Below are 13,893 nucleotides of genomic sequence, written 5' to 3' on the forward strand. Positions count from 1 at the left end.
AACTTACTTGAAGTTAAATGAATCATAGAAAATTAGGGTTGGAAGAGACCTCAGGAGGTCATCTAATCCAAATCCTGCTCAAAGCTGGACCGTCCCTGACTAGATCATTCCAGCCAGGGCTTTGTCGAGCCAGGTTTTAAAAACCTCAGAGGATGGAGATTCCGCCACCTCTAGATAACCTGTCCCAGTGCTTCACCAGCTTCCTAGTGAGAGATTTTTTTTCCTAATATTCAACATAAACTTCCCTTGCTGCAATTTGAGACCATTGCTTACTATTCTATCATCTTAGATAGTTAACAAGCAAATTGTTTCTCCTAAGTGTTTATCAGGCAACCGAGCTAGCTACATGCTCGAAATAACAAAGAAACATGCTTGATCACGCTGAATAAAAATGCTTTCCCTTCTTACACAGGTGTTAATTGTTGGTATGTTTGCTATCTTCCTAGTATTTTTTGGATGTCAGTGTAGAGGTCTGGCTAACTAACTTATGTCCTGAACTTTTCAAATAATAAGGAACACTAAAACACCATAAGCCTAGGCATGGTAGAACATCTCTCCTCATACCACAGTAGAAGGGAGATGGTGAGGTAGTGACAGGAGCAGGAAAGTTCTGTAGGAAACAGTGTCACTTACCCAAATCCTGCATGGTCATGGAGGCATAATTTATTCAACAGTTTGCTGAGATTCTCATCTTCACACTATTTTCAGGGTTGGAAGTGAGGGTTTTTTCCTTTTATCCTTGTATACGTTCCCTGTGCAAACTTGCTCAAGAGTTTGCATTGGGGGTTGTTTTACTCTAAGGGCCCTGCCAGATGTATAGATGAAGGCATGATGCGTTCTGATACACGATCTACAGTCGTGCTTCCTGTCATACCACACTTGTATGGCAGGAGGTGTGATTGTGGGGCTGAGCATCAGATTCCATCACACCTTACTGCTAGTGCAGTGGGAGCCTGGGATCATGATTGCAACTACAGTCACAATCCTGGGCTCCCCCCTGTATCAGCAAGTAGCAAGCTCCTGCAACTGAGAGCATCCTCAGCAGATGGGGCTCCCAGCTGCAAGCATGCACCACATGCTCTTGTGGCTGGAAGCCCCATCAGGTGCAGGCTCCCAGACTCAGGGGCATATGGTGCCGACCTGCGACTGGGAGCCATGTCAGTTCAGTTGACATGGTGTGCCCCAGCAGCTGGGAGACTCGTCAGCTGAACTGGGCTCCCAGCTTTAGTGTGCGATAGGAACCAGCATATGATGATAATGGTGTGATGGGAACCAGCCACAAAGTTATTATACATTGTTGTGGAATAACTTTGTGGCTTATTCCCTTTTTTATGATGCTATTAATTGCTTCAACGTGCGGCCGGGCCACAACTTAAGATGCGATTAGCTGGTTAATGTGTAATGTTTGACAGGAACCTAAAACACAGGAGAGGTAACTAATAAATAGATAGGTATTGTGTGTCGTCAGGTGACTAAATCTTGCCACAGACTTTGGCCAGCTATTTATTTCAGTTGCTGAAATTTCTAACCTTTTACTGCATGTAATCACACTGCTTCTTATCTCTTTTGCTGGCTGCTTCCTCATTTAAATATAGATTTTCTCCTCTTAACACCCAGCCAGTTTCTTGATTTATGTTGCATATCTAATAGTCATGGTCCCTTAAATGTCTGTCAGATCCACCCATCAGTCTGTATTGTTGGTGTTCCCTTCTGGCCAGTGACAGATGTGCAAACAGTTTAACATGTACACAATTATTCTACTGAACAGAGCTGCTTTAGTTAGCTCAGTGGTGAATTCCCCAGTTTCCATTCTGCATTGTATATTCAGAGATATCTTGTCTTCCTGTGTCACTAGCCAAGCTGTCAGAATGCTTCGCCTCCCTCTTGGAGGATGAGATGTGCAAAGCTTCTGTCAGGCCTGCAGTAGGCCACAGCGGTGTCTCAACTATCAGTTGCTGTGATGGCAGCTCTTCCATTAACCACTAACCTCCATAACTTCTTATCGCTTATCAATGTGAGATGGGAGAGTGCTAATCACATTGCTTCCTAAACCTTAGTTGTCTCTTGTGTTTGTGATGTTGTCTGAAAATTAAAATCAGTATTCTCCAGATATATACTTGCCCATATATAATGTTTCCTTACTGCAGACTGAGTCAGCAGGTATACAGCGAGCTCAGATTCAGAAAGAACTATGGAGAATTCAAGATGTCATGGAAGGTTTGAGCAAGCATAAACAGCAAAGAAGTTCTACAGAGGCGGGTAAATTGGCCACTTTCATCTGTTAACACTACCATTGTATTGTGTTGTTCTTCTAAGGGGCAAAGTTTCTATCTGCTTTTGCTCAATTGAAAAGTGGGAAAAAAAGCAACAACTGAATTTAATTACCATTTTAAATTAGCATCTGAGCTTATGGGCAATAGAGGCTGGCTTGTGTGCTAGTGTTTGTTACTCACTGAAAACACACTTTCATGTTCTTCTTTTCTTTTGAACAGGTATCATTGCATCCAAGCCTTTTTCAACTATTAAGTACAAAAATGAGGTATGTTTTTTTGTACCTTCTAGTATTACTGAATTTCTAAATTATAAATGCTGTGAATAGAAATTACTTTTTAACTGGTTTAAAGATGTTTGGCATGCATATTTAGTATTTTTAAATAGGCATGTCTATTACCGAACTACAGAACTGATTCTCAACAGTAAAGTTCCAGATAGGGATTCTTGAATTGTTATTTGTTCTGTGACTTCACATTCTTACCAATTCATATTTCTCTCTCCCCATTCCTTACCTCTTCCTGTCCCCAGGCTCCCACCCCAAAAATGTGAACCCTGTATTTCCCCCCACACACGCACGCACATTTCATGTAGAAAAACATATTGCTTTACATGTCTTTTCTCATGTGCAGCCTGGTTCTCAGAAGGCCTGATCATCCAACATCATTTGAAATGCTTAACCTGTCTGAAAACCAGGCCTATAATGTCTAGAAATCATAGCTTTAAAGGGACATTGTCATGTTTGTCTTGCATTCAAAATTTAAATTTGGCTTTTAAAAATTTTAGAAAACCTAATGTACAGGGAAATCTTTTAATAGTGAATTTCAGGGAAAATAGATACATAATTAAATCAGTGAGCTCAGATGTATTCATGAGGAGCATAAAATTCAAATGCTAAAACTGCAGATATAACTAGCTGCATGACATGGAGAAAGTAAGTAGTGTAAATGGTGAAAATGAGATTTTAAAAAGTATTCTAATCTTAAATCATGGTGCTATAACACAATTAAGTTTTATCATCTCTCTTTAGCGTGACAGTGTCTCTTTAGTTCCAAAATATGAATCTGATACAGCTATAGTAATATACTTTTTAAGAGTTATATATAATTGTAACAGGTGTACACATCTAAATAAGATGACTATTCTACAATCTTTAGGAAGAGGAAGTAGTCCCACCTCGTCCTCCACTCCCTCGGTCCTATGACTTTACAGAGCATCCTCCCATAATCCCCCCTCTGCCCAGTGATAGCAGCTCCTTGCTCTGTTATAGCAGGGGCCCAGTACATCTGCTGGAAGAAAAGAAGATTCACCAAGTTCAAGGATATCAGAGAAATGGATCTCACTGTGTAAGTGGCTTTAATTGCCACATTGTACTTCAAGCATTTCCCCCCTTCCTTTGCACTGTCACTATTTTATTTTGACATCTGGCTGCTTCTGTGTCATGGAATTTCTTTTTTGGCTAATCAGTTTTATTTTTAGATGCATCTTTTGTGTTTGACATTTTCATCAGTCCTGCATATATAAATCTGTTCTAAGACATACAGTTTGTTTTATATTGCACCAAAGCAAATCTCCTGGGATGATTGCATGCATTTGGTCAGTTTTCCAAAATCAGGTTTTTCTGAAATCTTACAAAAGTGTGCAAACACTAGTCTTAAGCCATGTGTTTGCCAAACCCTTTTAAAGGTAGTTCTTGTTTCTTAGGACTCAATATTACATAATAATGGTAAGTTTGCTCCTTCCCATTTTTGGCCATATTTTGTTTTTCTTTATCTTTCAGAAATCAGCAGCCACTGTTTCATGTTAACAGTGAATTGAATACTGCTATATTATCCCTTGAGCAGTGAAAAGTTATTTAAAAATAGCATTACATTAGATCAAAAATCACCAGCAAGATAGATGTTTCCACTACTTTAACTGGAGTTTGTCCATTTTATGATTCTCATCCTCTAGGCTCCTGATTATAGACTTTATAAGAGTGAACCAGAATTAACAACAGTGGCAGAAGTTGATGAATCTAATGGAGAAGAAAAGATTGAACCAGTTTCAGAGTCAGAAACTTCTACAGCTAAAGGTTGGTACCTAAGCGTGCTACTTCCCAACTGTTTTTCAGGATGTTACTCAAGCAATACAAAATCTTGTAACCAACTATAGGAACCACATCATTGTTTGTTTGTTTTTTAGTTTATGTATTAATTCAACTAAAAAAACTTTGACAGTAAGATGATCATTTAGTTACATGTTAAGGAAAGGATGTCACTTAGTAAAACCACAATAAAATCAAATATTCAGCTTGACAGCACCCCTGAAATCCTTACTGACATTGTGTCTCATCACATCACTCATATTCCACACACACTGCTCCCTTGAACAATTACCCATTTTCTGTCCTAACCCTTGAACAATTATTTGGTTCCTGAATCCAACTTTCAACTTTGTCACCGGAATGTCTAAAATGGCAGCACCACAGAATGTTCAGACTCATGAGACAAGGAAACAATGTCTTTTTCTTTTTTTAATCTAGTAATTGTTGAATTGCCTTCTGTCTTGTTGAGTATACTCCCAATAAAGATCCTTGCAGGGGCTGAATGCTTCTGATTCTCTTCTTCATCCAAACCCCATGGAAGCTATTCATTGCTCAGTATAATCCTTCACTGGGAACGCTCTCACTTAAAGAATCTAATATCCTTGGTAACAATGTATAAAACAGCTTGTTGAATCCTGACATCTGAAAATGCAGTTGTCAAGATCTTCTCAATATTAGAAGTATGTGTTGAATACCTCCAGAAATCCAAACTGGGGAATATCTGAGCAAGGTGCCTAAAAGCCTGTTTTATATACGAGACTTGTAGTGGCCTCTGCCAGCAAGTCACTCCTTTTTGTCTTGTTCTGTCGACATTTCAGGACATCCTGGTGTTTTGCTTCTTGGCTGAATCTGGCCATAAGGTAGTGCTGGAAATAAACCCCCACCTATATACTCCTAACCCAGAAATGAGGCAATGAGAATGCCTCCACCACTTCTTTTGAAGTGCACCACAAACAAACATCTTGAGAGTAGTGTTTTGGAATATCTCTGGAGTGTGTCTCATGCCTCAGTCTTGGGTTTGGAGCATGCACAGTGGAGGCGGGCAGGTGAGGCTTATATTTTGGCAGCAGCGTCGGGAGCAACCAGAGAATTATTTCTATCCCACCCTGCTTGAGTCTAAAAAAACTATTAATACTAAAAATGAATGAGTCTTGCATGTTCCTGCTGCTTTTTGTGACTTAGTTTTAAGGTTAAATAGACACAAACAGTTTTTCAGGGACTTGTGTTGGCTGGAATAGGATCACATGTAGGTGACTAAGTACGCTTTAAATGATATATGATGTGGCCATAACAGTCAGAGAACTACTTAAGTTTCAGATTATTTAAAGAATACCATTCATGATCACTGTGAAACCAAAAGGGACTAAATAAAGCAATCTCATGGTGATTCTTTCCTTAGCCTTCTGTGATATTTATCTTGATCCATCAATGGAGAAGTAATATGATTGTCTGTCTCCCAGAGTAATAGGTGACGCTAAAGTCTCTTATCTTGAAACGGATGTTTTGAAAAGTTACTATGACCCTCCATGCAGGCAAATGGAGGGAGACTTCTTCCATATCAGCTGAAGGTGGTAGTTTTATAGTAGTAATTTCTAGCTGTGTTTTGCTAGCTCTGTCCACACTAGTGACTACTTTGATTTTTTTTTATATGTTTTATTTGGTTTTTTTGTTGTTTGTTCTGACTTCAAAAAAAAAAAAAAAGGGAAAGCAGAGAAATCCTCACAATGCTAGAAAAGGAATAACCAGTCAGTTCTTCATTAGGGTCTACATACAGCACAGTTTATAGTCATCTGTGTATCAATTTAATATCTGCATGGTTTCAATTAGCCTTTTGTTCTGTTCCTTTGTATCACCGATAGTTTCAGCAGAGGCAGAAGGGACACCAATGGGCTTTTGTAGGCAGCCACCTACTGCCCTATCTTCTGCTTCACTTCAAAGTAACATGGCTAACCACCTCTCTATTCAATTTACTTTGCACACTTCAGACTATCAGTCATTGTTTAACTTTCTCAATGAGTCCAATTGATCAAATAACAAACGTAACATGTAAAGATCCAATTCCCTAATCTGTACATAAAGACAGAAATTATCTTCCATCAAGAATGCTTCCTTTAATTCATAGAGGAGAGCTTTGTTTTATTTTCTTCTTTCAGTCTTCGACAGTTCCTTTATTTTTCATGGTCATTATTAAAATTCTGTTTCTTCATATCTGTAACCTGCCCTCATTTCCCCTCTTTCCTCAGAACTCTGTACAACACAGGGCTTACTATCTTCTGCCCATCTCTGCTTTCGATTTCAAATTCATTCCAAATTTGTTGGCTTATAAAACTTGTACTTTCCTGCAATATTCAAAAGGTTTCTCAATTTTTTTTGATTTAAGGTGGGTATAAGATTATTGTACATCAAATCCCAGGAATTTCCACTAGATTTCTAAGTAAGCCTCTTTTCTTTCCTTTCTCCCCTATGGAATGTTGACTTGATAGGGCAACTTTTCCAGTGCTAAAACTTCCTAAACTTTTTGAAATTATCAGTGATTTAGGAGTGTTGCTTCTCTTTCAGGCTTTTGTAGTTGTAATTCTTGTAGCTACCATAAAATAAGTGATCAGTATTCTACAACTCTTAAATGATGTGAAAGAATTTTTTAAAATAGTTTTCTTCTTTATTGTCATAAATATGAATGTGTGAATTGTTCCATATAATCTCCCATTCTTTATCCCTAATATCTGATCATTTTCTCATGAATGATTTTTTCTTCTTTATGGCTATTTAAAATTGCTTTATGTAACACATGCAATAGAGGTGTGTTTCACAGGTGTGACTAGTATTTTCACAAAGTCTCAGATTTCCTCTAATGTCTTCTACCTTTCTTTGAGGATGTGTTGAAAATAGTCTCAATTGGTATTGGACAAATGGGATTTTAATGTCTTGTTTTATGTTGTATTTCTTCAATGTTTAAATATATATTGTGTTGAATAATTGTCCAAATTGCAGTATATGGATATGTTCCCACATACTAAAACTCCATAATAATTTATTAGGATTAAATTCAACATCATTACTTATAGGTGGGGTGACTGTACAACCCAATTTAACCAGAACAGTCTTGGACTTCAGAAGCTGGTCCCAGCCAGTTGTTGAGAATTATAATGGAAAATACAGGGGCGCAGGGCATGGTCTGGCCAGGAGTCGGAGCAGCACGGAGCATCTTGCAGGTGGGCAGGCAGGCACTGCTGGCTGCCAGGCACACTGTCCCACCCCTGCTGACTTGTGAGAGTGCAGGGGAAGGGGGGACACAACAGTGTCCCAGATGTCCTAGATTTCCTTATGATCACCCTACCTATAGATGGTAAAGATTACTAGTACGAGCTTAATTTCTTTTATGTATTATCCCATGTTTCCACTACTGCTCTCGTAATGGGGTGGCCTGCAAGATTTCTTTAGCCCTGGTAACATTGAGTCTGACTGTTGGAAGAGTTTATTCTATCTTTACCCAGTACTTACTGTGAATTGATGTTATCTGATACACCAGCTTTCTAATTTGGCTGGCTTGATTAATAATATTTAACATTTGGTCCCCTTCTTGCTGTGGTATTTTCAGGATGGAAATTTTGAGTTTAGGTTTCTTATTGCCCCAGATAAACTTAACTAGTCATTTTGAATGTTTCCCCTCTGTCAGCTATTTTCTTCCTGTTTGTCTCTTGTACATCAACAAGGAAGAGGAAAGTTCTAAAGACAGAAAGATAATGTAAAACTTCTAGCCCTGGAAATGACACAGGAAAACTTTTATATGGTAAAGGATTACGGAGAAGAAAAATGAGTTTGTGCTCTACATTTATTACAACTTTATCTAAAGAAAAGATTGAAAGATTTGTTAAATTTATCTTGAGTTGTGTAGATGCTCAGCTTTCCTTGGGCGTGCAAATTCAGGTCCTAGAGAGACTGTTTTAACACCTATTTACTGCCATTATTTAATTGAGGATTTAATATTTTGGGACAATGAAACTTTAGTGAAGGCTGCTACCTCTTCAGTTAAGACCGTGAACTGTTCTCCAAGGCCTATATGAATGCTTCCAAGAAAACCAAGGAAGACCATATTTAACTTTCTAGATGTTTTGAGGTTAAACAAAAATAAGAGGTTAAAATTTTTTTAATAAAAATAATTCAGCTTTATTCATCATCAAGGTAAAAAGGAACACATTTTTAAGTTGATTTCTTTTAACTCATTTGGTTAAGTAAGGACCAGGTTTCAGTTTGACAGGGGTTTCATTAAACAGAAAAAGATAATTGCAGATATAGTAGTTAAGCATCAGAGTTTATGGTAAGTGAAACATTGAACACCTGTTAATGAATGTTTTCACATCCTGACAACCTATACTATCTAAGAAAAACCATAAGGTTGTGTGTGTGCTGTTAAAGATAATAGTTAAGTTGCTGTTTTTGTTTTATAGGTTCACATTTTCCTGTTGGAGTTGTGCCTCCCCGAACCAAATCACCCACTCCAGAATCTTCAACAATAGCCTCTTATGTCACTTTAAGGAAAAACAAGAAGATAGATTTAAGAACGGTATTTAAAGCCAGTTTGAAAGCTTTAAGATGTATAGCAATTTTTCTAAGTTCAATTCATGGACCTGTTCTTTCCTTGAATGCTGTATCTTGTTTTATTTGATCTAGTTTAAATAAAACATCATGTTATCCTCAATTAAATGAAATGTAGCTCTTTAGCAGACACAATATCTAAGGAAGGAATGGCATTATTTTAAAAGTTACTTTGACCAGAACACTGTTAGACTTCATTACATTTGAATTGGCAGAAAGCTACAAGCTTGTGAGAAAAGCAACTGAGCATGTAAGATTTTTCTAATAGTCACTAGTATTACAGCTAGACAGGATGCTGAATAAGTGCTTTTCTTGTTTTGGGACTACAAGTCAATAAAACTATTAGCCTTGTTAAGGTAAAGCCCTGGTTTAGTTGATCAACATTTATTTTACAAATATCATATGGAGTTTTACTTCATTCCCTTTACAAACCTTTTCTAGATTGCATATAGTATAAAAACTCAGAAATGGTGTTAAACTTGGTTAGTCTTGGCCTAAAAACAAGATGTGTCCAGCTGTACTCATTCATAAAGCATAGTGCCAGAAGGAATTTTTAAATCATCTAATCATCTTCTGCGCTTCACAAGCAATTAAACTTCATCTAGCAAACGTATTTGAGTCCAGTACCTTGCATTTGACTGAAGCATACCTCCCATAAAGGCATCCAGTATTGATTTGAAGACATCGAGCAATGTAGAATCCACCACTCCCCTTAGTAATTGTTCCAACAGTTAATCACCCTCATCATTTTCTCCCTTAATATTTTTACCTTTCTTTCTACATTGAGTTTGTCTGGTTTCAACTTCCATCAGTTTGTTTTTATTATGACCTTGTCTACTGGATAGAAGCATTTGTTAGGTACCCAGTATTTTCGTCCCTGTCAAGCTAAACAGATTGAACAGGTGGTTCAGAACATTGTTTCATTTTGAAAGGTGTTAAAAATTCTTCCCTTTTTAAGGAAAGACCAAGAAGTGCAGTGGAGCAGTTATGTCTGGCGGAAAGCACTCGGCCTCGAATGACTGTGGAGGAGCAGATGGAAAGAATAAAGCGGCACCAGCAGGCTTGTCTAAGAGAGAAGAAAAAAGGAATAAATATTATTGGCATATCAGATCAGTCTCCTGCCCAAAGCCCATCTTTTTTCAGGGAGAATCCATTTAAATTGACACAGGTATGCCAAAAGTCCCTTAGCATGCTGTAAATATGGTCAAATGACTGTTTAAGATTGCTTAACCGATTGCTTAAGTCAAACGGTGTGTAGTGATGGCATGGCTGTGGGATTTATTAATTTAATTTTTCATGTATAGTAGGATGCCAGAATTTTCCTAGGGGCACAAATTGAAAGAGAGAGAAAAGGAAGTTTTTCCCAGTTTATAACTCAGCTAAGCATCAACTGAATTTCATGGAATAAAGAACAGGCATTTATTTTACCTGACGATGCCAATATAAAAGGCCTTCAGCAACCCATAGAAAGGTTGGACCTTTAAAAACAATGTGCAGGAATCTTTTATAGTGGAAAATGTTGGGTAGTGTAAACTTAAGGGTAACTATAGGCTCCCCTCCCTCTTAATGTATGATGTAGTTATAAAGTGTATGGCAAACTACTATAAGCAACAAACTGCCACTGAAGTGTATTACAGTTGGAGGTTTTGCACAAAAGTCAGGAAGCCCAAAGTTTAGGTTTCAAAAGGAATTTTAACTATAGTTGTATGTACAGTAGCAGTATCTTTCATTATAGTAACAATCTGGCACATAAATGTGAGGAAATGGGATGGTCAGCTCTCAGTTTGAGCATGTATAGGTGTTTTTTTGTGGACAAGATAATGTACGTCTTGGATAAGAACAACAAGGTAGTATGCAGTAATGCCATTCAGTACCTCTGAGTATCATATTGTCTTACAGAATCGAAGAAAGGATGATTTACTGTCTAGTAACATAAAGGAATTAGAGTGTGCCATCAGAGAGAATAATCTGGAGCAAAATCATGAAACTCCTCTAGGAGGAATAGCACAACTGAAAGACAATAATGAACAACAACAGCATAATGTGGATTTTACCAAAAAGGTACTAAACTATTTAATACGACTTCAGACATAAAATTTGCTGGGAATGATTAAATGGAGTGGGATTATAGAAAATATGTTATTTAAATGTGCCAGTTTTTGTTGTAACATTTCAACAAATTACCCAAATTGTATCATACTGGTATATGATTGAAAAGTTGCTTCTCTTACTCGGATATGCTTCAGCTCTTCTTCAATTCCATTTTACATCACATTGTATCTTTCCCTCTTACTGTTGCAAGTAGCCAACGATAGGTTTGCTGGAACTTTGAAATCCCCCGTCCAAAAGTCACTTTTTCCATAATGCCCTCAATTACAGACCACTTATGTAAATAACCTCACCTATCTTTTTTAAAAAAGAAAAAGAACTGTTAAGATTTAGCTTTCTGACTTCCTTGGTGAAGTTTGTGACCGATCTGTTTCTCCTCAGAGCCAGCACAGCAATTTTTCAATTAATTAGTAAATAAGTAGAGGGGTACTTAGCCACATTAGTCTAAAGTCAAGCAGAAGGCAGGGCAGGGTGGCACTTTAGGGTACTTTTACATGTGGTCTGCGAGTGGCAGGGGTGACACTTTAACTAGAACAGCTCTAAGAGCAGACTCAATCAAGTTCTTTCACTGAACCCCTTGTTCTTGTATGCTGTGCCTCTCTCATATCTCCTTTGTACTTTTCTCCTTTTAGTTTTATTCTCAGGGTTTTGCAAGGTAATGGTACAAGTTTGTGTCATTAAAAGCTACTACCCATCTTTGAAAATATTTCCCAGAAAGCTTGTTTCATTATATGAGCCTTTTGAAGAGTATTGTATCAAGAGATTGGGTATATATAATCAAAACTTATAAAAACCTTCAAGCTGCTGCTGAATGTATCCTTGTAACTATTTGTTATTTTATCACTACCCTGTTTCTCATGGATACAAGTACAGCACGCAAACTGCAGTCCAAATACTTTAACTCCCAGGGAGCTCTACATATGCCACAGAATTCTCATGCTTCAAGTTACTTCACTGTCTTTTTATAGTGCTAATGCAAATTACTTAAGTGGGGTAATTCTACTGTTATTCCAGTACAATAATGATTAAAATTTGGCCCTGTTGACAGAGTTTATTTCTCAAATCCTCAAATTTCCTACCCCCAATATTCAGTATGTACTTATGACTTCCTTAATGTGTTTTATGATTTCAATTTTTTTAAGTTGACAAAAACCGATGATCTCCTGTTGTCAGACACTTGTATTGTATCTGAGCCAAACGAAGTAAATGTTGAAAGGAAGGCAGAAAAACAAAAGAAACTGGAAAAAGCACATGAGATTGATTCCAGGTAAACAAAAAATAAAGCTACATGACTCAAAGCAGCCATGATACTGGATTTATCAGTTGATCTGGTCAAGCAGCTAGCTTAAAGGAGCCATAATTAAACAGAAATTAATTTTTCTATTTGTTACTTTCATAGAAAAGTAGGACTGTGACCTTAGAGGCCAGGTACAGACGTTACACTTTTTCTGGTCTAGGTGGTCGGAAACCAGTCTATACCCATATTGGGACAGAAGTTTGGAACACATAAACTGCTTTAAAAATGGCGAATCCCGGTCTAAGATAGACCTGGATTGATGTGGTATTAGACTTAATCAATCTAGGTTAGACCAGTGAATCGAACTTCAATACCAGGTCCGCTCATGAATCAAAGTAGGTTGCTGTCCACTGGCATCCCAGTTGCCTTTGAAGGCCTTGCTAGTCCCCTGTTGGCAGGGAGCCATGTGGGCTAGAGATGCCTGTCATGCTTACTGCTGATGGGGGAGGGGGGATGGAAGGGGGATTGGCCATGCCTATCTCCCTATCACTGCCCCCACTCCTGGGAGACAAGAGGGTCTCTTGGTGGGTGTGCAGGACCCCATCAAAAGACCCCCATGCCTCCAGGGAGTGGGTGTAGGGACAACGAGCTGCACAGGTTGAAGATGTCTGTCATGCTGACCGCTGACGGGGGAGGAGGAGGAAAGGGGATTGTTTCCCTGTGTTATAGATCAATTGATTGAGCCAGGTTAAATGTAGTTGTTGTTGTTTTAATTTTCTGCCCCCTTGATCACAATCAGAAGAGGTATCGAGGAGAGAGGGAGAGAGTGTGGGGCAGGGCAGTCTGAGAGAGGGGGAGTGTGGGAGCAAGGGGGATAGATTGGGAGAGTTTGCAAGGGTGAAAGAAAAATAATGTTTTCAAATCATCTCCCTCTCTCTTTTTTCTTTTGATCCTTCCTCAGTTCTTTGCTTCTTTCTAAGCTCTTCGTGCTGTGAAAGGCGCTGCCTGCTACAGAAAGATGGAGACACCACTGCCATCCCCTTGTGAAGCAGCCAGGCTATGCTGGACTTCTCCTTTTTAAATCTTTTACATTTTCCCCCTCCTACCTCCACCATAATAATCATTTCCACCCGCCCCACTCTTGCAGTGCTGGGGAGCTGTGCCCCATTGTCCCCCACAGTAGCCATCTCCCAGGCCAGCTGGAGTGGCTTTTCACTGTGCTTGGCCTCTGTGCTTCTCCATGCCACAGTGCAAGGGACTGGTAGGGGTGTGTGGGGGGTGGCAGGGTGAGTTGTAGGTGTGTGTGAGCTGATGGTGACAGGTTCATGCGCATCACTGCTTGGGGAATTTTTTCCCTTCTCCCCTGTGTGGACCCAGCTGCTTCCTGTTTCCCTGCTGCCCAAGGCAGCTCCTGTTTTGAAACAAAAATAAAATGAGTGCTCTCCCTTTCTGTGCAGGGGGTGGCTACAGGGCTGTGTAGGAGCATCATACTGTTGTGGCCAACCCTCCCTTCTCCCTTCTCTGTCAGCAGGATAGGCATCTGCAGCCCATGTGGCTCCCTGTCACTGCGCCCACTCTCAGGAGTCATGGGGGT

General features: G+C 38.9%; 1 protein-coding gene across 5 annotated transcripts in view; it reads left to right on the plus strand.

The window, feature by feature from the left end:
• Window positions 1–13,893, plus strand: part of PLEKHA5 (pleckstrin homology domain containing A5) — a 157,280-nt gene that overhangs the window by 126,836 nt on the left and 16,551 nt on the right. For 4 of the 5 annotated variants that reach the window (XM_019515612.1, XM_019515610.1, XM_019515614.1 and 1 more), the window contains 7 exons: window positions 2,148–2,259; window positions 2,493–2,539; window positions 4,225–4,345; window positions 8,806–8,921; window positions 9,912–10,121; window positions 10,853–11,014; window positions 12,205–12,329. In XM_019515612.1, coding sequence (XP_019371157.1) covers window positions 2,148–2,259; window positions 2,493–2,539; window positions 4,225–4,345; window positions 8,806–8,921; window positions 9,912–10,121; window positions 10,853–11,014; window positions 12,205–12,329 — 893 coding nt within the window. Of the gene's footprint in view, window positions 1–2,147; window positions 2,260–2,492; window positions 2,540–3,428; window positions 3,618–4,224; window positions 4,346–8,805; window positions 8,922–9,911; window positions 10,122–10,852; window positions 11,015–12,204; window positions 12,330–13,893 lie in introns of all 5 variants that reach the window. The other variant, XM_019515613.1, reaches the window with a different exon arrangement.

The sequence above is a fragment of the Gavialis gangeticus genome, unplaced genomic scaffold (assembly GCF_001723915.1).
Source record: "Gavialis gangeticus isolate Ggan-Ray unplaced genomic scaffold, GavGan_comp1, whole genome shotgun sequence".
In the NCBI taxonomy this organism is placed as follows: domain Eukaryota; kingdom Metazoa; phylum Chordata; order Crocodylia; family Gavialidae; genus Gavialis; species Gavialis gangeticus.